This window comes from Strix aluco, chromosome 21 (assembly GCF_031877795.1).
Source record: "Strix aluco isolate bStrAlu1 chromosome 21, bStrAlu1.hap1, whole genome shotgun sequence".
NCBI classification, from domain to species: domain Eukaryota; kingdom Metazoa; phylum Chordata; class Aves; order Strigiformes; family Strigidae; genus Strix; species Strix aluco.
This window is the reverse complement of record NC_133951.1, coordinates 11092310-11119870: the sequence shown is the minus strand read 5'-3', so window position 1 is coordinate 11119870 and position 27561 is coordinate 11092310. Positions and strand designations below refer to the sequence as shown.

General features: G+C 38.9%; 2 protein-coding genes across 2 annotated transcripts in view; one reads left to right on the top strand and one right to left on the bottom strand.

Moving 5' to 3' along the window:
* On the bottom strand, positions 1-8689 carry PSMD12 (proteasome 26S subunit, non-ATPase 12). The gene is made up of 11 exons (XM_074847141.1): positions 8510-8689; positions 6705-6764; positions 6339-6467; positions 4870-4977; positions 3867-3971; positions 3277-3426; positions 2970-3104; positions 2298-2410; positions 1761-1935; positions 1169-1246; positions 1-445 (listed from the first exon to the last, which is right to left on the bottom strand). Exons 1-11 carry the CDS (start codon positions 8615-8617, stop codon positions 236-238), a joined length of 1371 nt encoding a protein of 456 aa, XP_074703242.1. The 5' UTR covers positions 8618-8689; the 3' UTR covers positions 1-235.
* Positions 8690-12517: 3828 nt separating this feature from the next.
* The window catches only part of PITPNC1 (phosphatidylinositol transfer protein cytoplasmic 1), an 84833-nt gene continuing 69789 nt past the window's right edge, over positions 12518-27561 (top strand). Inside the window, exon 1 of the mRNA XM_074846847.1 lies at positions 12518-13172. Within this exon, the coding sequence (XP_074702948.1) occupies positions 13125-13172 (48 nt within the window). The 5' untranslated portion in view covers positions 12518-13124. The remainder of the gene's footprint in view (positions 13173-27561) is intronic.

The following is a 27561-nucleotide window of genomic DNA, read 5'->3' as shown; positions in this document are numbered from 1 at the left end:
TTATACAGGCAATACAGTTTTATTATGTTATTTCACCAATTGTAGCAAAAACATTTAACAACTGAATGAATAATCAAGGGAACTTAATTGTCAACGGGAATTTCAGAATTATGTTCTAAATTTTAAACCAGGAAGGCTTGACAGGGAGAAAACAAACCATATACACACTGTAATAATAGTCTCTATTATGAAGATTTAATGCCTTCTTTAAAAGCACTGAGATTATTGAGGCACCTTACTGCAGGTTATGTATCATCTCCTCTTTGGCAATGAGATGTGTGGTTTTGTTAACTAGGGCCATTAGTGAGTTGAGCTTGTGAGACCAGTCATTGAGTATATTGTTTGGGTCCTTAGGCCTCTGAAAATTGATAATTCCTGCCAGCCTGTCTACTTTAGCAAAGATGGTCTTATTAACTACTAGGTTAGACAGGAACTCCTCCGATTCCTGTAAAGACAAACAGCACTAAGTCAAGAAGATAGCATTTTTATCTACAAAACACCAGAATTCCTCCCAAACAGCATTAAAGCACAGGGAACAAGATTTTCTTTATACTTAACAGAAATACAGCTGTAGTAATATTGTTCTTAAAAAAAACACACAATAATATTACACATGTTGACACTGCAAGGTACTAGGACGAGCTATTAAAAGACTTTTTTGTTTGTTTGTTTGACCTATATCTGATTATCTTTAGTGAAATTAAAAGCTTAATGTACCACACCAACAGACTTTTACACTTTTGAATACTTGGCTACACAGATAGCAGAACAAGCTGTCTGACGAGCAAGGCATAGGAAAATCCATGTGAGTTACTGACCACTGTCAAAGAAGGTTTATTCCGAGTTTGTGGAAAAGAGCAGATTTAATTAAAAGCAGTAGGGCGAAGCTTTTCATTTGCACTCAAAATACCAATATGCCATGATCTATGAATCTCTTTGGAAAGCTCTTGAAAACACGAAGGGGAGTGACAGGAAGACTACTCCACCCCATGTTCCCAAAGTACAACCATCTACAAACAGGGACATTTAAAGGTGAGAAACCCAGTTATCTTCAGTCAGTTTTAATCACCCATTGATTTACCATTGATAAAACATTTTTGTCACAAACACATGCACACATACACTTCCATGCCCTTTATGAAAGAAGGATAAGCAAAGCAACACTTACATCAACGGACAGATCCAGGAGCTGTGCCATTCTCTTCATTGTAATTCTGGTGTAATATTTAGCCATTATTCTAATATTCTGGAATAAAAGTGTTCAGAGTAGAGGGTTATGTGCAAAAAATAATTGAAGCAGGCTGCAAAAATATAAAAGTCAATGTTAAAAGCAGATTAGGAGCTGTAGTGCTCTAACAGCAGTCCAGCATAAGGTATGCAAGGAAGTTGTGAACAGTTCTTTTGCTCGTGAAACCTATAAAGTCTCTAGATGACAAATTATTAAGTAATGAAATAAACTAACTGTGAGCTTAATACAAAGCAAGGCTTTCAAGTTTCTGCTCTATTGAAATGTGAACGCTAAATCTCAGAATTTGAGTGCAATATGCTCTTTTTTTCTGGCAACTGTGCCAAATACCTATCTATAATAAAGATATACGAGCAAATAAAATGATGAAAATGTAACACAATGGAAAAGGCAACTTATCTGCTGCTTTACTACATACTTTTGTTTGTCTTTGTAACTAAAATATGGCAAGCAAAAAGCATTTCTAGTTGAGGCACTGAGCACATAGCTAATGCTTAAAGACAGCCATACTTACATGTTCCACAACTCTATTCTTTAAATCTTTCCATCTCTTTTCACCTTCCTCTGTACAGCCAAAAACATCTGTTGCAGGACTGTCAAGGGATCCTTCTCTCAATTCTTTCCCATATTCTTCAACTAGGGCAGTCCATCGCATCAATTCCATGGTGGTAAATAGTTTTAGGAGGTCTCTAAATGGTTCAGTAAAGTTGATTTACAATCCCGTATTAATAAGGCTCATTTCATACTTAAATAGATCAAAGAAATACTCAGAAATGTTTTGATGTTATTACCATTAATATTCATTGTTCTTCATGAATGTACTCTTAATACTTCACGCTATCAGGGGGCAGCTCAAGTCAGACTGTTTCTAATAAAGATCTTTATCTTATAAAGGGACATTTATTTTAATGTAGAACTTGCACAATCATGAAAATTTTGCAGTATTTTTCACTGAGATGCTTACAGCAGACTCAGCGTAAACAGATTTCACTTGCACAGCTAGTTTGAGAGACACTTTTTTAACATAAGAATTATTAGAAAGAATACTTACTTATACTTCGGGATTTCTTCTAACTTTTTGTCACTACTAATTCTGTGCACCAAATCAGATTGTTCATTGTCATAAGGTGAAAGAATAACATAAAGAACAACGCTCTTCAGTGCCTGTTTAAGAGGAAAGAGTGTGTTTTTTTCCCATAATTAAACAGAGGAATTGAAAACACTGCTCACAGAGCTTTGAGTTTAACATGTAAAAGGCTTAAGCCCAGCATATTAAGAAGTTAAAAGTGAAACTGATGTCATCTTGCAGAAATGAACCCTCATTCACAGTGCTACATTTAAATTGATTCAGGTTAACCAAAATTCTAGTATTTAAATACATGAAAAAAAATTCTTTTCAAATTCGTAACATCTGTACTGCATACACAACAGTATCGTTTCGACCACACTTGCACAGCTGTTTCTAATTTCTGCACTTGTATAAAACAGACGAGACATTCTTAAGATTTCAAAGACAATATAATGAAGATGTTAGTTATAAATATTCATTTGAAATCAACTTTATTATATCTGTTTTCAACTAACCAATTTGTTAATATAGCTATTAAAAAACACTGAGAACAACAGACTGATGAGCTATTTAATCTGCTGTAAATTGATCTGGTAATGAAATGAGTATTTGCCACATGAAAATACAGACATTCTGTATGTAATGTTTTTTTACCTGCTGCCACTTTTCACTTTCAGCCTGGATACATGGAGTATCATAAATGGCTCTGTAGTGCTTACAGATGGAGAGGTAGGAGCCTTCATGTTGATCCAGTTGGATCATTAAGTTGTAGTATTTCAACTTTAGTTTCTGAAACAGTATCAAACACTCAAATTAATAGAGGTCCATGAATCATGTAAATGAAATCCAAGTGGATCCCAGAAAACAGAGGGATTCAAATACACCTGGACTGAGGAGAGGCATGTCAGATTAAAACTGGGACAAGGGGGGAGGGAGAGAGAGAAATCCTCCAGTGACTTACTTCCGTGTTTTCTTCTTGAAAAAATTTTGTATTAATTTTTTTGCTGATAATTTGAGTCCGAATATAGTCTTTTACAGCTAGACAGAGTCTCATCTGCTCCAAGATAAATTCTACACGTTCTTTCTTTTCCATTGAACCATAGGTTTCCACCTAAAATGAAAATGCAGCTATTTTAACACTGTCAAAGTCAAATCAAGTGAAGTCTTAACTGTGCAAGAAGAGCGGGAGGTTGACAGGGGGGGAAAAACCAAAACAACAGAAAAAAACAGCTATTCCAGAGCAAGTGAAAATGGAGAAAGATTATTCAATTTTAAATTATAGCCCCCACTTACTCTGGAAGAATCCACTAGCACTAAACTTAATGCGCTACCTAGAGAATTGAAATCTGTTTTCCAAATGGGAAATATTCTATGTAACCTAACCATGAGAGTAATGAAAGCAGTTAAAACTGAATTACTTTCACTAGTAACAGTTAAGCTCATTCCAGGCATTTCTGCAGGCGTACCTGACTAAGTTTCTAAACAATAATCTAAGAGCAGTCAGAATTAATTTTTATCGCTGACTCAGTTTTGAGTTACAAGGCATGTTACCTGCAATTCTTGCAGAATAGAGGCAGCCTCTTTCACTTCACCATTCTGTTCTTTTATTGTTGCAAGAGTCTTTGTCAGGCGAGCACGTTCAATTTCCACATATATCTGAAATCAGAAGCAGCAGTTTAAACATTGGCGTTTTCCACAGAAGAGTGCAAACTCTAAGACCACAACCCCACAAAGACACAGACTGATACTATCCACAATATACACAGATAAAATATGATGGATAGTTGACACACCAGAAGTATTTGGACCAAATTAATGTAAAAAATGTCATCTGAATTCATCTACCATTCTTTAAGCAAGCATAAAAGGATGTGCACAGTGAATGAAGTATTAGATACTCTGTCTGCTAAAATATATTGAAACAGACATGAAGTTAAGACTTTAATGGTTAATATGTACTAAGTGCTACTGTTTGCATTATTTCACTCACTCCTAACCAGCCATAAATCAACAATATTTTATTACTAACAATTTAGACTTTGAACAGACAAGAGCTGTAACATTAATACAAATTTGCCTTAATCCAGAATTGTTTATTTTCTTAAAGAAAAGTAATGTTATGTAAACTATTAACTTGGTATAATGCTTTGGTATCACCTTCTGGTTACTGTAACTGTATGTAATACCTTGCTAGTGCAGGAGAAATCAAACTAAACCTGCCCATTTCTCTAACAAATTCAAATACATAACACTTTAAAAAATGAAAAATAAATGGCATTTTAGAACTCTGATCTAAATCCAAATAGCTACATCATGGAAATAGCTACATCATGGAAATATAACCACTGTTTCAGCAAATTATTTAAATATGAAACGTGGAAAATATTTGCAGTCTTTTGTGAAGAAATACACTACTTGGCTTCTCAGGTTAATTTAAAAATTACTTCTCTTATTTGAACAAGATTAAAAAATAACATTAAGAAGCTGTGTTTTTAAAGAAGGTGAACATTTTTATTCTACCTTTTAGACATTCAGTCTTAAAACAAAATCTTACTTTTCCTTCTGTAACCATACGCAACGTGTCAATTAAGCGCAGTTTGACTGGTAAGTCTGTGATGTCTTCAACATAAGTGCAGCACTGCTGGACCATTTTAGCAACTGCCTAGTACGATAACAGAAAAGAAAAACATACTGTGTTTTTAGATTTCACAAATGCATTCGAACTATAACACTCAGAGATAAGTATTAAATAGTTTCATATCAAACTTAAGAGACTCATTTCAATAAATATATATATATATGCAAGATACATCTCATCATTTTGATTCATAAAAGTGTAAACTAATGCTAGCAACTGATGCTAGAAGTCAGATGTGATACTGTTCTGTCATTTCTTTCATCTCAGTTTTTCCAGTGATACTTAAAATAATTCATCCCATGCTGTTCTCCCTTGAAAAGTAGTATTCCTCTTCTGCCAAATCAACACGTCTCCCACGTGGACTGACAAAACTTAGTTGTTTGCCCTAAAACCTGCATGGCTAAAGGGAAGGTACATCTTCTCTTAAGCATGTGCGCTAGCCCATCTCTTTAGGACACCTGTAGATTTTTCAGGAAGGGAAGGAAGAAGGGTAATTATTTCTGACTGATGCTTTTCCATCTCTGCATATTCCCATACAGGCACTAATAACAGCATCCTTCACTGGCAAGCACAGGTATTGCAGTATGTTCTTGTAACAACACTGACAAAGCTGTTACAATTATTATTAAAACACCTACTTCTGAAAAAAAAAAAAAAAGAAACTTCTAGAAACTTCTTTGTCAAGAAGAAAATTCAGCTGAAATGACCCAAGTCTTCAGCCACAGTTTGTGCAAGTTAGAGAACTAAACTGTACTCTGCTTGTACACAAACTCCTAATGTTTCTGCGCATGAAAAAGTAGGTAACCTTTTTCTTCCTAAAGCAATGATGCCATTTACATTACCTGTTGCTGACTTCTAATTAATTCCAACTAAACACACAGTGCAATAAACTTTGTACCTTCTTAAATGCAAGTGCTTTCAGCTATCCTGATAGCCAATTTCTCAGACAGAACTGAATTCCAGAGTATGAGTTTCAAAAGCAAGCATGTAAAGCATATACCTTGTTTGATCACAATCAACTGCAGTAACTGTTTAATATACACTTCATGTGAACATCAAAAATTAAGAATATGTTTACAATATAGACTGTAGAAGAGTCTAAAGATGAACTACCATCTAAAAGCAGAAAAGTCACAGCTGTGTTGCCAAGAATGGGAAGCTGGACCACACAGAGTTCAGGCACAAGGTGAAGACTAATTCCAAATATCAGCTTTATTACTGGCTTTCACATGTCTACCAAAAAATGTCAACAGAAGCTAATTACAATATATTCAGGCATATATCTGTGCTAGAAGGTCAGGAAGTCCCTACACACAAGGGGGAATCAGATACGTAACACAGCTCCAAACACAATTTTATTTTTTGTTTCAAAGGATTAAATTCACCTGTTTTAACTGACTTCTTCTCTTTGATAGAAGAATAATATTTTCATTAAGAGCATCCCAGTCTTTAGCTTCGTAACACATTTTCACTATAGCAACTAAGATACGGGATGTGGAGACCATGTCAGATGCCTGTAACAAACAAACAGCATATTAGTGATGGGATAAACAACCTGCAGACCTCTATCAACTTACACTTCTATTATATGAAGGGAAAAAAATATATCTAGCCTCATTGATTTTCTCTTTAAAGAAAAGAACAACAAAAGAGAAGGACTGATACTCCAATTCCTTTCGCGACTTTAATGCAGTGGAATAGGAGTGTGTAGGGCAAACCAGCATAAATGTTGCACACAACATGCTACTTACCGTTCGTGTTTGTTTTTCCAAGGAGAGAAGGTTTTCAATTACTTCTTGCAATCTTCCTTCCTAATGTGATAGGGAAAGAATTATCACCAGGAGTGAAAAACACATTTCAGTTTAAATTGAGAAGAGCTCTAATTCTCAGGTAAGTAAAAAACATAAATAGCCTGTACACTCATTTTAAAGTATTTTTTATCTTAAAAAAAGAAACATATATAGCACTAACTTTAAATATATGGTTCTAAATGCAGATTAAACTGGAAAAGTACTAGTTGCATTTTTGCCCCATATATGCTATAAATTGTCTGTCTAGTGCGAGAAACGTAGCAAGTTTCAGACAGGTTTGGTTAGCTCACACTCACTGAGCTAGATGGAAGACTGATTTCTTTCCGAGCCAAAACAACGCTTTAAGTGAGAACAGATAGGCAGTTAGATACCTTGGCCAAAAATTTGTTTTACTATTACTTTCATCCACATTCATCATATTTTAATTAGAGCATGCTATAGAAAGCATAAACTACATGCTTTAGTCTAATCATGGAATTCTAATAGTCCTGCTTTTTGCGCTTTGAGAACTATATTTGCCTTTGTTTAGAGGAGTTAAAGATACCACAATGTACTTTTAGACCTAAACTGTAATTGCTAGCAAATATCTTGTAAAAAAAAAATGTTAACATGGGAGAATTTGTAACAGCCCATGGCAACTGTGGGGCTGCAAAAAAATGGTTAGAAACTGGAAACTAGTAACAAAATAGAGAAAATTAAATTTGTTTTCTAAAACGTACCTACCCTAGTGAAATCTTTACACTATAATGGTTTGTCAAGGATGCGCTCTTACTGCCACAAATTTACATGTTACACAGCAATGAAACATGGTCGTGGTGCTCATACCTACATAGAGCCATGTCTGTGAGCTAAAACACCTGTGCCTACTCTCCATACAATACAGTCTTAAGATAGATGCAGTTTAAGGCTACTGCCTTCAGAATTGTACAATATGCTTTATACTACAACATGTCTACCACAATGAGACACGTGGACCAAGAAGAGCATTTGCAGCATGTGAAGAATCAGATGCCATCCTACCGGGAAAGGACATAACAGCAAATCCAATCTGTCTATTCCGAGGTCTGAGATGCACAAGAATCTCTATGCTACAGAACAAGCCCATGAAAGAAACCTTAAGATACACCATACGCATGATTACCTCTACGATCCCATCAGCGAGACATTCTGTGGTCACCTGTGGCTGGGTGCACGTACATGTTTGCTCAGCAGACGCCAGGCGCCCTATCAGCCTGCCATAGCTCTGGCCCTCCATTCCAGTTCTTGGGGCACGTACATAACCGAGTTAGAAGGATGCAAAGTGCTGTCTCTCTAACCTGACACAGGATCAATTACACGAAGGCAGCTTTGACGCAGAGTGGTCCTAGGATGCACAAACACCTGCCCAGGCGTCTGCCCAGCCGCGCTACCCGTGGAAAGTGGCACCAGGGAAAAGCCACGTCCCTTCTGGTGGACTCGGGCCTTCCTATCCCCTCACCAGCGGGGCTGCACCCTGACATCTCCTCTGGTCTCCCTCACCGCCCTCCTGCCCCCGCTCCCACACACTGCCACTGAAATGGTCGAGCAGTCCCTACTTCTCCCCTTCCCCGACACGGCACGGGAGGGCCCGAGCCCCGGACCCCTCCGCACCGGATCGGGTGACAAGAGGCGGCTGCATGTCGCGCCGCACGTCCCCCCGCCACCGCGGCCTAGCGCGCCCCACGCCATGACTCAGCCCATCCGCACCGCCGGCCTTCCCCCCTCACCTGCGCCAGCCGCTCGCACTCAGGCAGCCGCTGGTCCACCGTCGCGCTGTAATCCACCTCCATTTTCACGATACGGCCATCGGCCCGCTCCGCGCCGCCCTCCGCCATCTCCCCGGCTCCACTCCGCGTCCCCCCGCGAACACACACCGGAAGCAGCCAGGCCCTGTGCGCAGGCACGACCGGGGCAGCCCCGCGGAAGGCCCCCGCACTGCGCCAAACAGGCGCTGCTGGAGCCACCTCCGGCTGCCGCAGGACCCAGGGCGGGCCGGGGGATGAGTGGAGGCGGCGGCTCTGAGGGGAGCCGCGCGCGGCCCGGCCTCTGGGCTGTCCCGAGGGCTGCTCCCGCCGCCCAACCCCGGCCTGGCTCGCTCGGAGCCGTGCCCCGGGCTGAGGGGACCCCCAGCACCCAGGAAAGGGGAGGGTGCTGCCACATGGCTCCTCACGGCGTCCAGTCACGGCCCTTAGATTGCCCTGTGGCCTCTTGCCTCAGCAGGGACACGGGTTTTCCGCACAGTTGTCCCAGCCACGGTGTTGCTCGTAGCTTGTGCGTCAAGAATTTGAGACCTTGATGTGGCCACAGGGTGGGGGGTGGTGAGTCAGGAGGATCGTGGTTTTATGCTGTTTCCCCCCATTTTGAGAGAACTGTGCCATGCCGATGAGGCAGGCCACACCACGGCATGGCTTTAGTGGAGGACTCGGGTGCAGGAGCTGGTGGCTTCACTGTGGTGATTTTTACGTATCTCACGTTCCAGCTTCAAGTTATTTAATCATCTTGCATTGCTGGAGAGGTGGGGAAAAGGTAGGACACACAGTGGTTTTTAAGAGCACAAGGATCCTGATATTAGAGTGTTGCACCATCAATGTGTTTGATAAGTTGTTGTGAGATGTTGGTGCAACACTTGGGGTTGTAGATTGCCATCATTCCAAAGCAGAATTTCATGCACTACAGAAGTTTCATTCACTGGAGAAATTCGGAGAAACTCACTCATGTTTGCAAGTATACAACTTGGAAAGAATGATCAGTGAATGCCCTCTAGCTTTGAATGTTGTTTAAGACTCCAGAAAAAATGAGTTACTATGAAACTACATTTTGTGTTCTGTTCCTTTATGACTATACTGCATACATAACGATGTGTCAAAGAGGTGTTTGATACAACTATTCTGAATTTTTCATTTAGAGATTAAGACCGCGTTGCTACACTGGTATAAAATCAGAGTAATTAAATGAAGTTAATTCAAAGTTTATAATGCTGTATGTTGCAATTGTGTCTGATACATGCTTTCCAGTTAGCACAGAACAGACCATGGACTTTGAGTCACTTTCTGTTTGAACTCAAACTTGATTTTAAAAGTCCAGCCACGGAATTTATCCATTAAACTTAATCATTTTTTAGTTATTAATTGACCTAGGTATTGGAAATACATACATGTATCACAGAGTTGTTCTAACTCTAGCCATTTACAAATGTTTACAGAGCTTTGATTATTTATTTTGAATTAAAAATCGCATTCTTTTAGCTTGTAATATTAGTATAATTTTACAGTCAATGGATAGGGAGTGATGAATTTCAGGGAAGTTAAAAGTCAGATACTAATCTAATTGAACATATTCCCATACACAGTAATTTTGATTCAGACAGTGAATGAAAGAGGAAAAAAAGTAATGCATACTGTAACTGTTACCTTCCTTTACCTGCATGGGTATGCTGAGAGACAAGGAGGCAGCTTTTGCCTCCAATGTAGACTTCCTGAATGGCTAAAAAAACCCCTAAATTCTTATTCAAATGCCCTTAGTAAAATTTCTGAAGACTTTTACTGTCTCTTATTCTGAAGCGATATTTTGCTGACACAAGTCCATCTGGAGTTAATGTTCAGCATGATTTAACATATGGGTTTTTTCCCCCCAGGTCAAAAATGAAAGATGAGTGAAAGACATCTTATTTTTACAACTGATCATAGCATATTGCAGAGGTAAGAGTAATAGTTTCTGACAATTTACAGAAAACAACCAAAATTGAGTCAGGCATGCTTGGCAGAAACTTCCTGGCTATCTGGAGCTAAAAGTTTTCTCTCTCAGCATGTCCCCTAGACAGCATTTGGTGACCATGGTTTGTAGAGTGTCCTGGGACAGTGGTCATAGCAGGGACTTGTCAAGAATATTGTTAAAGTCACTTTTTTCCCCCATGTGCATGCGCAGATGGTACAAGACTGAGCTGTGCCTGTGGCAATAAGTATGGGGTGAGTGAAGAATGTTTTGCTGCAGGTATGGGAAGTAATTTTGGTTTCCATTTTAAGTAGCTTCTTGGACACACTTATTTTCCACAGATCTGCATGCTTTGTTACTTTAAACAGAGCTATACGGTTTGGTTTATGTTGAATATAAACGTAACAGGGGATAAACTAGTTTAGGTCTTTCTCCTGATTTTGCCTTTGCCTATAATTGGGAAGCATCAAGAAGTTTTTACACTGCTTTTCAGCAGAAATCGAGAGATGTTGTTCTCAGTGAATGAAACCACTAGCAAATCACTTAAGATTGAAGTAGATTTTTTTAATCTGAGTTTGGATTCTTTCTCATCTACAGGTAATACCACAGGTATTGCCTTGTTTTGGCTATTTTGCATAGAAGCTTCAGGAACATGTACTACTAACATTATGAATTATAGCTACAGTTTTGGTATTTATAAATGGCTGTTGTCAGATTTGAGATAGAAGTCTCATTAACCACATTGTTCATACTTCAGTTGAAAATCCAGACTGTTAACAGAGCTCCCAGATTTTCCATTTCTTTGTGTAGGTGTTTGCACTTCACTGGAAAGGCAGGGTGTGTGAAATACCGTGTCATTATTGCAATGGGATGGAAAAGTTATGTTATTAGTTCCAGGAGATGGCACTGTGTCCTCTCTGGGCTAAAAATTATATACATAGCTTTGAAATGTACATTGAGAACCAATGAAATTCTGAGGGTTTTTTGCTCTTTCTTGTTATGAAACACACATTTCATTGTAAACCTAAATTAATCTTTAACTGTCCCAAATGGATTTCATCACTTTTATTTTTGCAAATAATTTATATTTAAATGCAGATGTGTATTTTACCATTTTCTGTACAGTGCCTTATATTTCATGTTACTGTTACAGTGCTTGTCTGCGATACAAGCTTTCTGGCCAGTTGGAAGACAGGGGAAACAGCAATGTGAACATTTTATGCTTTACCTGAGATTGTGTAACAGTTCAGGTTTCTCAGCTAGTTTCAGAATTGGGTTCCTGTGCATAATTTAATAATGGCTAAAATTATCTGAAAAACACAAACCCCAAGCATATTAAAAACCGATTTAACTAGCAAATTTCCTACTAAGTAGCAAAACCAAACCCCTCCTAAATCGGTTCTGGCTTTGTTGTTCAGCTAGGAAGGAGGCACTTTTTCACTGAACTTTCTGCGTGGCATTTGAAAGTAAATAGCTGATAGGAAAAAGAGTTTTATTTGTTTTGCAAAATGTGCTGGCTGATAACGGAGGGCTGACCAAAAGGGAAATGGGTGAGGCCTTCACATCCTGTCTTGTGTCTCCCCCGGGCACGCTCTCCTTTCTCTTGTGAGGCGGAGGGAGCGGGAGCGGGCTGGCCGGCGGCCTCCCGGGGCTCTCCTCTCTTACACCGGCTTGTAAATGTTTTGCGAGGTGCATTCTAAACACGTAGGGCAATCAACTTCCCCAAAAAATCGCAAAGTCTTCACGGCAGAATTAATGGAAATCGCGATTTCTGCCGGCGCCCCTTTCCCGGGGGGCACCGCCGGGCGAGACCCGGGGTCCCCGGGCCGGCCGCGCCGTTTCGGTTTAAACCCGCCCAAGCAGCGGCGGCCGCCCCCCCCCCCCCCCCCCCCCCCCCCCCCTTCCCTCCGTCCGTCCGTCCGTCCCTCCTTCCTGCCGCCCCGCTGATGTCAGCCGCGCCCCCGCCGGGGCCGCTGCAGCCGCTCCGCGCCCGCGGCTACAGCGCGCCCGCGGCTGCGCCGGGGAAGCCGCGGCCGCCGGATCGCCGCGCTGTGCCCCCCGCCCCCCCCGCCCCGAGCACAGCGGGAGCCGCGGCGGCCGCAGCCGCGTTGCGGTGGGGCGGTGGGAGCCGCGTTTGGCAGCCGGGGAAGGAAACGTTATAAAAAGCCTTTGTCTTGGAAATCAGCATCTCATCTTTCCTGCCGCCCGACGTGCTGCCGGCGGCGGTGCAAGCCACATTTTCGGCTCATTTGTTCTTTTCGCCGCCCCAGGCATGTCTTGACACAGCTGCGAGGCTGCCGTTTTCGTACACTTCCGACGGATGTCTTCGGCTGTAGAGCGGTTGGGGTTTGAGACTTGGTAGCGTTTATCGGGGCGAGCGTGTGCGAAATTCCCATGATCGTAGTCTGAAGGAGGAAGAATTGGAAGAAAGGAGCAGTTGTGTTGGTTTTTCTTCGTGCTGGCTCAGCCTTCCTGGATGGTTGCATTACTCTCTTGTGGACACATTGTCAAGCGCGTACAGAGAGAGAGAGGCTTGATTCTTTTTTCCCGTGATTGGTTTTCGTCGTGATCGTCGTGCAGAAACAACCACTTTTCTCCCAGTTTGCTGGTCCGCACTGAGGCAGCAGGAATATGCTCATGAAGGAGTACCGGATCTGTATGCCTTTGACAGTTGAAGAGGTAAGCTCCGCCACTGCTCGTCGTTAGGTTGTTACTTACTAAGGGTTTTCTCTTTCAAGGCGAGTTGAGGTTGTTTTTGTTTTACTGAATATTTTTTCTTCGTGGAATGAACTTAGTCGGAGATGATTGGTTAGAGAGGAATGTTTTTATTGGAAAATAAGGGAATCCTGCAGGAACGAAGGTAACTTAAGTGTATCAAAAGCACTGTGTCATCAAAGTATTGGTTATAAAGATTTTCCAACCAGACTTTTAAGAAGAATCTTGGGCATATTTGCAAGGGAATGCCTTGTGCAGAAATCCTCTGTTAAAGCGTTTGTCCAAAACCCAGATTCTAAATATATCTTCACTCTTGCTTAAAATACCCTTGCAGATGGACGTGGCCTGAAACTCTCTAGCACAGGTAGGGTAGGTAGGTGATAATTTATCAGTAAAACTTTTTGTCATGTGAAGAAATGATTGAAAGTTAAACTGCTCTTTGTCGATGTTCTGAACTCTGTGTTAGGAACAGTATGTGTTTATTTCTCTTCAAACATTCTACCTGCTCGTTGTTTTAAGTAAGATAGTAGTACCTATATGTAATACACGTGCTATATAGTTAGTTGTGCATATAAATAGTGCTCGCTTATAGGTGCAATATGTCCCCAGAGGCCTGATGGCACATGAAATGAGATGGTGCTTTCTGGTTTATAGTGTCTCGCACGTATAAAAAAAGAGAGGTGTTGTTTTCTGTAGCCATTTATGCTATAGAAGTGGCCACTGCGGAGCGAGAAGGAGGCTGCTCTTGAGCGCACGCCCTACGCGGGCCGGCTGAGCCCGCACCGCGCATCTTGCGCCGACCTGAGCGCAAAGTTTCTCTGCTGCTGGGGGCGGCGCCGGGCCGCCAGGGGGCGCCCTCCCCGCGGCCGCCAGGGGGCGCGCTGCCCGCACCCCTCTCGCTGCCCCGCGGGGCGGCCGTAGGCAGCGGCTCCGGTCAGCGGGTGGTAACGGGGGTTACACCGCCCCGCACCCCGGGGCCGCCTCTGCAGAGCGGCTGCTGCCCGCAGTCGTCAGGGAGTAATGCTCAGACGGAGAATATTCCCCCTTCTCGAGCCCTCTCCCCCAAGTTTATAATGAAATACATTTCCTTTGCAAATTAATTTACGCATTTTCTGTTTAAATGCATCCAGGTGAGTGTTTTGCCTCACAACTCCTCTACAAGGAGTCTGCACAACTATGATAGAGTAGTCAGTTCAATGGTCTTTTTTGTCTGTGTCTTCAGATTTGGCAAATTAATAGTTTTCTAAAACTGAGAATTTAAACTGCCAAATATTTCCTTCAGCCTGCTCAGGAAATTCCATCTTCTGGGAGCAGGACCTAAAAACACCACATACGTGTAGGTAAACAGGCGTAGGTTTAATTCTAGCATTTTTCCAACCAAGTTATATAGTATGCTGTGCTATTGGATGGCATTATTCTTTTAATACATAATTTTATTTGTTTATTGTATTATCCTAATATAGACAACATTTTATCCAGGCCAGTTCCTGATGTCCTCAGGCCACCACACTTAGTTAATAACAATTCGTTATGTCATCAGAAGAGAGTAGATATAATTTATTTTGAAAAATCATTGTTAAACAAGATTTCCAGATACAGAAGAGTTCAAAAATCTCTCAAAACAGGAGTTGTTGATGCATGATGAGGCAGAAGACAATGTTGGAAGTCTCTTGTTCTCTAGAATGTTAACAGAATTAATAAAGATACTCATGAGTCTTGTAGTTTCTCTTATATTGAATTGTCCATTATTTAATCGAAGAGCTGTAGCTGACATGCCTTAATGAGGGACCTAGAACATCTCTGATATTTAGTATGGTTTTCATTATTAATTATAAAATTAACTATTTCCATTATACTATTTACATACTAAAAAAGTGCTGCACTGTGTTTCTCATTGTGGTTCATGTTTGTGACATTTCCTACAGTCTGTGAAGGTATAATTATTTTACCTTAAGTTGCACATTAACTACCAATAATGCATGATATTTTTGGCATCTCTGTGGAATAAGACAGTGATGCAGTCATTAGGAGAACATCATGGGGCAATGTTCATCTTTCAGAAACCAAGAGTATTTTGGTTCTAAGAGGTCCAAACTGCCTTCTGCAAGGTGCTAAGTCACTCTGAAGTTCAGTGGGCTTTGATGGAAAAGCAATTTCCAAAGGATATGCAATTTCTCACAGGATTGGGATGTTGGGCACTGATCTACAATAGCACTTAGGTACCTAACTCACATTGACATTATGGGGAGTTAAGCACCTAAATATTTTTTGAGGTTGTATGTTTCAACAGGTGTGTGAAAAATGCAGTTCTTTCTTACGCAGCTGCATGGCTTCCCTTTTTGTGCTGTTTTCCTTAGACTTTACAACTCTGTTTTTTCCGCTGTTTGGAAGTTCTGGCTTTCAGCCTGTGCACTTTATACAGGCAAAGCATTTCCTTGAGCAGTTTTCTTTTTCAGCGCTGACTTGCTAGTTATCCACACATAGAAGTCTCACAACGTGAATGAGAAAGAATTCCATCTTTAGTCTGTGGTGTGGTGTTGTCACCAAAACCAGAGTGGCTTCCCATGTCATTCCTGTGAAAATAATCAGGCACAGGAGGCAAAATGGAGTGTTATCTGTGTCAGCCAAGCACCTGCATGTGATCTTCTGTAGTCAAATTTTACATGTAATGTGAAAAAATGTGCATTAATGTCCAGTCTAGTAACTGGAAGTCATTACTTCTGCATGTAGATAAATGCTCACACAGCAGTATAGCAATTAATGCTACACTGGCTGGCTACTAGGACCTAAATTTATCTCTAGAGAAGAGTAAAAAACTGATAGATGTCCCTGTAGCAGCAAAGCTGTCTCCAGGTTTGAAGAGTTTCTGGCATTGTTGTGGATAGGAGATTCTGCATAGCTGCTCTTCAGTAGCTGCTCAGATTGTGTTCTTGAGGCATTCTTTCATTCATTCCCATATTAGACAAGATACCCAAATATTTATGGGAGTTTTCTTTGTATACCTGTCAGCTTGGAGGCCAAATGCTTTCTTGCAAATAAAACATTTCCTAAGAAATGTTGATTGCTACAGACTTAACTGTTCTTGGGTATTTTGAGCTAGGGTACAGGAGTCAGAGGTGCATCTTTGTTACTTGTCTAGAAGCACCAGGAAAGACAGGCTGTGCCCAGAGTGCTTGCTGAGGTGCTGTGGCACCACACTACAGTTCTTATTCAAGGCTGAGGCTAACTCATTACACTGAATTTTTATTGACAGTTATTTAGGACTGTTACATATATATTGTTGCAAGCTGCCTGATCAGCTTTAAAATACTTTGGGAAAGGAAATATGTTAACTTCTAAGCAAAATAATAACAACTGCTGTAAGAACTTTGCAAATTAGGTCAGAATATAACTGTTGATGAAGCCAATATGATTGCCAATTAGAAGTCATTGCTTACCTCATTTGTGGTACTTTTGGGAGGCATGCCCACAAATTTAGTCCTTTTGTTAACACTGAGACCTTATAAATTAGAAAAAGCCATTTCTTTTCATTAATACATAAAAAAAAGTAAAATCTGTTGAAGTAATTGCTTAGGATATGTTACCAATTTTCATCCCAGCTGCAATTAATAAACGAGCCTGCCTCTTGGTTATTTTTCCCCTTGCATTTTAATGTGCTAGTTCATTCTTACAAATAGTTTGTTACATCACATGAGAGAATATTATAACAGGCTACATTGTGGGTTTTTAAATACCATCAGTTAAAAAAAGACATTCCGAAGCAAGTGAAAAGAACACCAAGCAATTGAAAAGAGCGGAGATGCTAAAAAATGCTCAGACTTGGGTCTCGTTGCAAATCATAATTCCACAATTCTTCACAGGAAGGATTACATGGCTTTGTGCTTTTGAGATGCATTTATCTGAAAATGTAAACCAAATCTGATAGGTTGGCATGTTACTGAACTTTTATTTTGGAAAAGGCAAAGTACAGAGAAGTTGGTGATTTGTGTGAAAAGTGATTATTCTTTAGGGAACTAGGTAGAAAGACGTTTTTGCTGGATCATGTTGAAAATGGGAGTTGTTATTGCTGTAAAATGCTAGCTTGTATGTATTTAACAGCCAAACATCAAATAAAATACAGTAGCCATCATGGGTTTTTTTCCTTGGAAACAGAGATGACCATTAATGTTTCTATTAGTTCTGAACTATATGTGTATGGCCAGTACCTAAAGTCTTAACAGGTTTTTCTTTCCTTTGTTCTTTATTTCAACCAATAGTTGGTTGGAATAGTTGCTGAAGTTGGTGGAACTGCTCCCATTCTGTGCTTTAAATAAAAGCTAAGTTTGATCCATGGGGAGCACTGCCTGTGTGAGGTGTGGAGAAACAGCTCTAGTGTCATGAATACAAACAAGCAGAGACCTGCAAAATGTCTGTAAATGTACATCATGGCTTTTCAACAAAAAATCATTTGAACATTAACAAATTCTGGTTTTAGAGGTGTTGTGCTTGCTCCTTTATAAAAATATCCAGTGTTTAGCTCTTGTTTCAAACGTTATGAATTCTCCCAGTGTGGATTATTTATGTAAGATTATTTCAACAACATATGTGTAAACAGTATTTGTATTCTCTGACTCTTGTGTACATTTCTTCTTTAAAAGATTTCTCAGTCTACTGTTTTGTGTACAAAGGGTACTTGTTATAACATGTTTTGTACAGACAGATTTAAAGCTCAAGGAAGCATTTGAGAAAGTTGGGATTTTTTATGCCCTGAGAGTTAGCAGGTGTTATAGTACTTAGACATAACTATATGCATGTAGAACGGAAAAGTCTTTAGTAGGGTATAAAGTATAAAATGCATTTTCTCTAAACTACAGTTATCTACTGCAGGACAAACTACATATACTCATCCTGCAGTTAATGCTGCTGTTTTAACTTCCCAGCTATAACAGAACATATTTTCAGGAATATGTAAATGTATGGAACATTTGAAAAAGCAGCATGTTGGCTGTAAGCAAGAGGACTATAAGCAAATATAAGGTGAATTCAGCTTTTCAAATTTAATACAATTTAATTATTTGTAAATAAAATAATAGTTGGATCATGTCATGACCATGACCTCTGCAGAAAAAGTTTATCTGGTAGTTTTGAGCTGAAGTTGTCCAGAAAAGATGGAGTCTTATTGTGCAATTTTAACTTAAAGTATCAACGGCTACAATGCATCTATAGTCTTACAGTTTCCCTTACAAGATAGTAAAGTGCTATGAGAAGTAAAGGACTTTTTGCTCTAGTTAATCATTCTTTCTGGATATGCCTTATGAGAACATCACCGGCCTTACCTTCTCTTTGCAATTAATACTGTGGAGGCACTGATACATTTGTCTGAGGAGTATTCAAAGTTAATTATTGATCTAGGAAAGCTCTTTACACCATTATGAACATCTTTTCACCCTTCAAAAGAAATCATTGTGTAAGACTTTTGTTAGCAAACAGATCTGATCTGGTCTTTTGTGGGCGGTAACGTCTACTCGCATCACAGGGCCTTTGCTATATACAATGTGACCTTAAATTGACCTTAAAGCTTGTGGACTGGGAAGACTCATTATAATGATATAACAGATAAAATAGGTAAGAGAAAGCACCAGAATTTAACTTTTATTACCAAATAAGAACAGCTACTTAATTTTCTTTTGATGTACAGTCTAGTTGTAAGAATGAACAGATGAAAGCAAGAGCTGTGTTTTACCATGGGAAGAAAATAAATACCTTGCTTTAGCTTGACCTTCCTGTACTAGTTGTAGTCACCTAGAGAGCTATAAAAGCAAAGCAATGCAGAGCAGATGTCAAATCGTTACTGAACTCCACTGCAAATAGAAGACCAAAAATATCCAGTTTTCTCCTTTACTCCTGTTTGCACATTTCAATACAACTCTGTGAAAGAAACAAGACAACCTTTGTGCTTGAAGTTTCAGTGTAAATCATTAAAAAAATCTTTCAGTGGAAAGGATTAGATATTACCCAAGAAACTTCAGCCTCTGATATACATCTCTCTTCATCTCTCTTTTTCTGTCTCTCCCTGTCAACACTTGTTTTCTCCAAGGTATATATATAGCAAATAATACTACACATTTGATTTGAAGGCTTTGTTGGCAAAATATAGGGCCCAGTTTTGCATTTCCCATAAAAGAAAATGCAGCTTGTCAGTGTTTTAGGCCATTTTCTAGCTAAAGCACTCTACAGAACTTTGATGCTATCAAGAACTCCACAAAGTGTGTTTGTCTTTGAAGCATAATGTAAGTTCGGAAACAAAAGAACAGGGAGAGAGAGACACAGAATATCAATACTGGCTTTTAAAACTTAGTGCTTTGCTTTTTTATTTTTTGGGATGAACTTCTTGTTGCTGAGAGCATGAAGTTCTTGTGAGAGTCGATGTGAACGCTAAATAATCGGCAGTTTTGAAATTGTGGCCACTTTTCTTTACATATCTAATAATGAATGTAGATGCCTATATTAGCACCTTGATGTTTGATAACTCTGATACATTAAATACATTTTCCTTTAGTCCAGTCTGTTTAATTTCCTCATCTGTCTAATTGTACGGTTAGAAATAGTATAATTATACCAATTTTCATGTGCTTTTTGCCTGACTGCACATGTTAAAAACATGTTAGGTCATTTATAGCCCTTAAAGTATATAAAGCCCTTTAGCTTATAGGAAGAGAAAGATTTCAGTAATAACTAGGAAAGGTTAAAAATTATATTTTCCTTCATGAGTATTCATTTTAGTCTGTTAGGCATTTGTGTTGTTAAAATCTGTTAGAGATCATGTTCTTTTGTACAAACGACTGCCTAGTCAGATAATGGAAAACCCATAGTATATAACAGTGATTCATTCACAATATTCTTCTTTGTGACTAGTGAGCTGACAAATACGTTCCCCAGGCTGTCCTTACAGGACCGAGTTGGTTGTGGGTGCTGAAATACATGCAGGCTTTCCATTTTGAATGTCCAATCTAACACACAAGCAACTGTTATATACTATAAGGATGGAGATCAATAATACACACATCCAAACCATTGAAATACACTCAACAGTTGTGGGTAAGGGATAATTCTTTGTATCCTTGCTCATGGAAAACTTATTTGTTCTTTAAAATTATTTATTTTTCAAATAATTACAGTTTTCCTTATATTTTATCCTTAGCTTCTTTGGTTTGTAGAGCATCTATCATGACCAGCAGTGTATTTAGTAAGACTTGATACCAAAATAAAGCAAATAGTGACTTTTCAGGCAAATTTGCTGTGATAGCGCTTCACTGCAGCCTGAAGAACTTTCTGTAGGCATAATTTGCACCTATTTCCGTGAAATTACCAATGTCTGCATGCGTCTAGAAAGCAAGGAGAAAGGTGCTCCCCAGGATTAGGTTTAAAAAGGAGTGAAGAAAAGGTAATTTAGTCTTCAAGTTGAGTTGACAGATGGGTTTACAGTCTGTAGGTGGGGGAAACTAGACTTGAACTTAACCTGTGTTTATATATAATGATTTTAGTCTAGCCTTTGTCTTGTTTATCTCCTCAGCTCCTCATTTCTTTCCAATTTTGGTTATAAGTGATTTTGGTTATTTTGAATCCTTGGATATGTATTAAAATACTATTTTTATGTTTATAAAATACAATGCAGGGTGCTAAATTGTAGGAATGACATTTTAATGGCTTTTCTCGGAAAAAAAATATGTATCTTCCATCTTCTTCCTGTTTGCGGTCAGAAAACGCTGAAGCAGTTTTGGATTCCATTAGTTTTGTACTTTTACAGTTCTGAAGCTGGTTTTGCACACTCCTAGCTTTTGCATATACTTGCGCACATACTTAATTTAAAGCACAAGTAGTCACATGTCCTGAGTCACATGCATAAATGTTTGTAGACTGAGTTTAATGAAAGACTTGTTCATATGCTCTTCAGAAAAATCATGGTCTCTATTTAGGAGTTTTCACATGTCTGTTCTAAGATTAGTCTAGCCTAAGTGATTTAGGAATACTTAGCCTCTGTGGGAATTGTTTTCTGTGAGCATGCTGAGTATGCCTTATTTTCCATTTCATCACACTAAATGTCATATTAGGGTTAGTGTATTGCCCGATTAATGACTATGTTTAATTTTTTTTCAGTAAAAATATTATTACAATGCATGACAAAATAATTACGTGAGAATGACACTCCAGTATAACGCATACTGTTGCTCAATTGCTTGATTAACAATCACTCACTGAAGACAGTCAGAAACACAACTAATTGTTGAATATATTTTCAGTTTTTTGCTTTCATTTCATATAAAAGTTATTAAAAATATATAAAAATAACTTTTTGTGCTAGTGTCACAGTGTTACTTGGAAGGTTACCAAAAAACTGAAGTCTACTGTGAACAAAAAAAATTGTATTTATCAGAAAGGTAAAGACAATGATGATTCTGTTGATAAGCATGAAGTTCTTACACGTGCCAAGCTGGTATTTCTCCTGGTTATCCATACATGGTTTTTTTTAAGCAGTCTCACTTGTTAGGCCCATTGAATATACTTACTTTGGTGGATCACGGGGTTTTTTTGCTTCATGCTGTGTGAAAGGAAAATCATTCAGTGGAATTTAGACCATAGTAATACCAATGAGTTCTGTCATGGATGTCAGACAGGCCAAGATTTCAGCAAATATGTATGACAAAACTCAGCATATTTTTAGAAGAGAAATGTTGGGAATTTAAATTCCGTTTTAGTTGGATGGCGCAAATCTGAAATAATTCCATTGACCTCAGGAGATCTGTTCCAGATTTCCATCAGTCTAGTCAAAAGTAGACTTTAACCAATGGCTGTAAACTAAAAGAAAATGTAAATTTCTCAAACTTGTTGTTCTTAACAAGAAAGAAACCAAGCTGTCTCTAAATCTTTAGCATTATTGCCTGACCTAAAAGACATTATCACACAATTAGATTAAGGCCCCTGATTTGTGTCACACCAATGATAAGGTCTCTGAGCCTGCATAGAATTAAATGATTGCTGTCCTCACACCACAAAACTTGGCAGTAACCTCTTTGCTCTCAATTTTCAGTCCTAACTTTGTAGAAACTCCAATTCTCTCTTTCTTTCTCCCATTTTTGAGTCCTTGGTCATACTCCCAAATAAGGAAGCCTAGCCAACCACAGCAGGCGTCTGGCCAGCTGGCAAAAATCTGCTGCTCAGAACAACAGCCTGCTGCTCTTGCTCTGCCTCAGTCTTGCGGAGAATAAGGAACTACACAGCAGACTAAAACAATTGATAATTCAGCTCCCCTCTGAGTACTAAGCTCAGGCTTGGATCTCGGTATTCCCTCAGTTACCATGGTTCTTTGCACCCAGAGAGCTAAAGAGAGCACAGAGTTCTGAAATGTCTCAAATGTTTTAGAGGGTTGCTAAGTTTATTTGCATTTCCAAACTGTTTGCTACTGAGTTAAGACCAAGTTTTTTGGTTTGTGGTTTTGTTTTGTTTTTTTTTCCCCCGGGGATGATTCAGTATAAAAACACGTTTCCATATATTAAGGGAACTCTGTTATACATTCAGGATAGGTTGGTTTGTTTGGGGTGTTTTTCCCCATTAACTTCAATGAGAACAGAATAAAGCCTACTATGGGGATTTTGTTGTTGTTGTTAATTTGTTTTCCACTGCTTTGCTATAGCTTATTTTCTTCACTGTCACTGCTTTTTTCATGTCTGAACATGAACTCACTCAAAGTCAAGTGATGCCAAACTTCTAAATCTATTCTGAGTGGGTTTGAGATGAGGCAAACAACATTTTAGTGGAAATGTTATGTCATAGTAATAAATGCCTATGGATTAGTTAGTTTATTTCCAGGACCTCATGGGCTATACATGGCTATTTATAATTTAACTTTCTCAAGCAGCCACGACTGTGTTTATGTTACCATGGTGTTACTTGCCATACTTGAGGGTGGATAGTAAATGCTATAATTGAAAATAGATACTCCGGCTGAAAAAAGTGTAACAGGTGGTTATGTTTTTATTTAATCATGCTGCAAGCATAATACAAGTTAAATGTGGATACCTCTAACCTTGCTTTTTTGCTAAGGCATTTTCGGATGTGCCAGTTTGTCTTTAGTGGCCAGAACTGAAGTAAATGATGAGTGATTTGTCTTAATGACAGTCCAAGGAATCTCAGTGGCAAACAGTGAGTATCCTCCACTTCAGACTTCAGAAAGCAAATGTTCTTATGCGGGAGAAAAGGAAATGCTTTGGTGCAGGGGAGGAGGTCTATATCTCATCCTCTTTCTGGGGACCATAGTCTGGATAAAACTCTAATTCCTTAAGAGCATTTGAGGGACAGTGATTGCTGTTCCCTTGTGGTTTCCTCCTATTAGCCCTCTTACCTCATCTCATCTCTTAATTTCCTTCAGTTGTCCACTGTAAGGACTTGCACATCTGTTTTGAGGTCTTAATACTGTGTGGCTTCATTTGACGTTAGCTTACACCCACCTTCCTGGTGCTGGCAACACACATCCTACTGGCAAAACTGTTCAAACCATCTCCCTCTCACAACCGTAAGAATAGCTTTTGATTAAATTCTGTCAGCTTCCATAAAATCAGTTAAATTTTGTTTATATAATATAAAAATATTTAATACATAAATCATACCATATAAAAATACCTATTTATATATGAATGCATATATATTTTTCCATTCTTCAGATTAAAAGGACAGAAACATATGGATATTATCCTAAATTCTCCAAAATATTTAGGCAGGAAAAAAGAGGATTGTAGATTTTTCTCTCAGAAATATTCTAAAATGTGAAAATTAAATACAGCATTGTTTCACACTCTCTACTTACTGTAAAAAGTCATATGCCCAAGAGTATTAAGTAACCAAGTGTGAACACTTCAGTCAGGATAGGATGGTTCTTATCAAGGGTATTTGTAAAATACATTTTAATAGGACCATATAAAAGCTACATAATTGGCATGATTGTATGAACGGAAGTGCAGAGTAGAGATTCTTGCATGAGTTCTGCACAGCAGTCTCCTGTTGAGGATTTTTGTACCTTTTTTAGAAGTAGCTGTCAGACTTCCATCTTTACTGTGTTAAGTTTTGTATCAGCCAAAGGCTAATTGGGTCCTGTAATTTTTCATAGAGCTGTAAGATATAAAATTAATTTTCACCAGCAGGAGTTTGTATGCATACATAGATTTTTCTCTTTAATTCAGTTCAAGGTTGTTCCTCAGTTTTCCTTTTGCACTTTGCCCAATGAATAAAACAAGCAAAAAAAAGTGGTTCAGAAGGTGATATGATTTGTCAAATTTTGGTTTTAAGCTGGTTTACATTGGCTTGAAATGTTAATGTTATTTAAACCAGTATCACTTCCTGTATACACAAGACGGAGAGTCAGAGTTGCGGTCTTAAAGCTTTGCAAGGAGGTCCTTAAGGCCTTTTACAAGCTCCTAGCAATTGCATTCCTTTCCACAGGTTGTTATACTTAACATCTTTGTTTGTAGGCCTTTTCCACATGTAACAGTTTTGGAAGTTAGACTTGCAAATTAAGTGAGCTACTTTAGCTTTCTAAGCTTACCTTATAGGTAGCAGTTGATTGACTTTATTGTTAGAGAAAAGCTGAGGGCATTCCCTAGGGCCACTAGCAAACTTCCATGTAACAGTAAGTCTGCAGTAAAGCCTTAGTCTTTGAAGTAATCATGCATATTTAATGGCAAGGAAAGAAGAAAACCTCAGCATTGTAGCCAGTCCAAACCTTCGACAAGAACAGTGATTTAGGAAAAAAAGCACTGGGTTTGCAAGACTGTTTTGATCAAATGAAATAAAAAATGCATTACTTGAAGGTGATTAATATAGATTATTAGATCATGTTTGTTAAGAATTGTGTCATAGATCCACGCATCCAAACGGAAGTTCGTTGTCACTTTTGGGTTTTTAACTGTCTTGCCGAGTTACCCCTGTTCAGCCGGCCCTTTGCCTGGTCTTTTTGTAGATGTAGGACCTCTGCTTTCTTTTGGTGCTCGTACAGAATCTGAAAGTCACAGAATCCTTGCTTAAACCTGTGGTGCCCTGGAGCTGCCTAAATCTCATCTAAAATAGACTATTCACCTGGGAAATAACCAAGTAACATTTCTAATCTGTGTAGCCCATGTGGGTAGGAGAGTAAGAATCTTGAGCCAGACTGCTGTTTTAGCAAAGTATTCATCAGTTACAGACCAGAACTTTGTCTTCACATTTATGAAAGATTTGCCTTTGTGCTCTACCAGGCTTCATTTTGTTTATACCAGGTTATGCCATCCTTTTCTTAAATAGTTACCTATTAATATTCATTCTTAACAGTCAAAATTCTCTGCATGAAATTGTAGCGTGAATTTTTATGCTGGTGTTGATAGGTGGTTCCTGATATTGCCCCCCTCCCGTTCCGGGTATTCATTTCTCTGGTATCTTGCTTCTTAACTCCAGGTTAGACCGTGCAGTGCAAATGCTGCATGACTCTTTGTCTAAAACAAGATTTTAACCCATTTTGTCAGCTAAAAGAAAATAAGTGAGAAGTAAGGAAACAAGGATGTACACAGAAGTCATTTTTCAGAGAAAGGAATTTATTAAATAAGAAGGTTGTATAGCAATAGGCAGAATTTACTTGCTCCATCAGGTGACAATTAAAAGCATTTTCCATTTTTTTGCAACTGGAAATACAAGAAAGCTATGTAGGAAAAGAAATAGACTTGCTGATTAATGAAAGCTTCGCTATTCTTTAAATCTTTTGTCATGTAATTACTGACATAAAATAATTACAGACCTGTTGGGGTGCATTTTCACCTTTCTTATTTTGCAAACCCTTATTTTTCTTCTGCACTTCTGACACCTTCCAGTCAAGAGTTTCAAAGAAAAAGGACTTTCACTCCATTGCATCTACATAATAGTTCATCACCCTGCTGATTTATGCGTGCAAATTATTTGCATATGTCAAATTTAAGCGTATACAGTTCTGGAGGCCCGGTAAACTTTGCAAGTTGACATACAGTTATCCTTCAGTAAGTCAGCTGATTTGGTCCCTTGTGTCCCCTCTGGAGCAAATTAGTGCACTGTATCTGCTTATGATATTCTAGAAAACAGGGAAAGAAAACTGATATCGAAGTTTAAAAGATGTGGAGCATCGGTAGACATTGTTTTACCATTTCCCATACGTGCATATTGATACTAGTTCAAAACTATTTTTCTTAGGCTTCAAATATAAAATATTTCTTCATATTTTGCATTTATACTGATGAGATGAAAGGCTCAAAGCTAATGAAGCGAAGAGTTACTGGGTTTGTTCCTGTGAAATCTTTAGCATTTTTTGATAAACTCCAAAAATATATAAACTCTTCTGTGAATCATTTCTTGACGAAAACCCGTGTTTCAGTTTATCTGTCTAACGAAGTTGCTGAGGAGGTTCACGTTGGGGAGTTGCTGTCATAAAAATGCGAAGACTTGTGGGTGACATGAAGCCATTCCAACGTACTAAGTATGAGATCCTTTTCAGGCAGGCTCTAAACAACTTTACAAATTAATCATTACCTTAAGGTAGGATGGCACTGTGGTGTGTAATGCATTTTCATAAGAATGAGAAATAACCAGCCCAAGATTGAAGGCTCATGTACTGTATTCCTAAAGAACCATGCACTGGTAATATGGGAGGTCTTCTTTCCTCTTAGTTGACCTTTTGAGATGTTTCTCTGTAATTGCACACTGTTAAGTCTTGTGTCCCTAGTAGTACATTTATATATTTTCATAAGTAGAAGCAATAACAGTAGCTGCATGATATGGACTAACTGGTGGTAAACTGGGGGCTATTTGCTGCTTCTGTCTGTAGAAGACCATGGTGAAGCCTAAATTTTCATCCTTGAATTCTTCCATCTGTCATGCACTGAGGTGACTCCAGGGTGAATTTGGGCTGAAGAATTTTAAGCTGGTGTTTCAGGTGTTCATTGCCGCTAGGGTCAAGGAGATAAAGTTACTCAGCTTTTCATCTAATGAAGAGTTGCTCTCTAAGCGTTGCAGCCTGCAAGTGATCAGTGTAACTCTCTGTCCTCTCTGTTCTATGTTCTCTCCTTTTTTTCTCTTTGTACTCTCTATAATATGCCTCCCACTCCCTCTTTTAAATCCTTTTTGTAGGAGGTTAATTACAAAAATGTAGCTTTCCATCCTTGTTGGGTTCAAGTTATCATTTGTTCTTTTTATATATTGTTCATTGGGGATTTTTTAAAAATAAGTTGTAGATGAGCATGCTGCCATCATTAATGAGTGCATTGAACACTTTAAGACCTAGTGCAAATTCCTCTGGGCCTTCACTGGTGTCCTCTCTCCAGTGATA

Coding starts and splice junctions, on each gene's coding strand:
- PSMD12 (XM_074847141.1), bottom strand. CDS start 8,617: ATGGCGGAGGGCGGCGCGGAGCGGGCCGATGGCCGTATCGTGAAAATG. Junction 3,972..4,869: donor GTATGGTTACAGAAGGAAAA/GTAAGATTTTGT, acceptor TTCTGATTTCAG/ATATATGTGGAAATTGAACG. Junction 3,427..3,866: donor CTATTCTGCAAGAATTGCAG/GTAACATGCCTT, acceptor TTTTCATTTTAG/GTGGAAACCTATGGTTCAAT.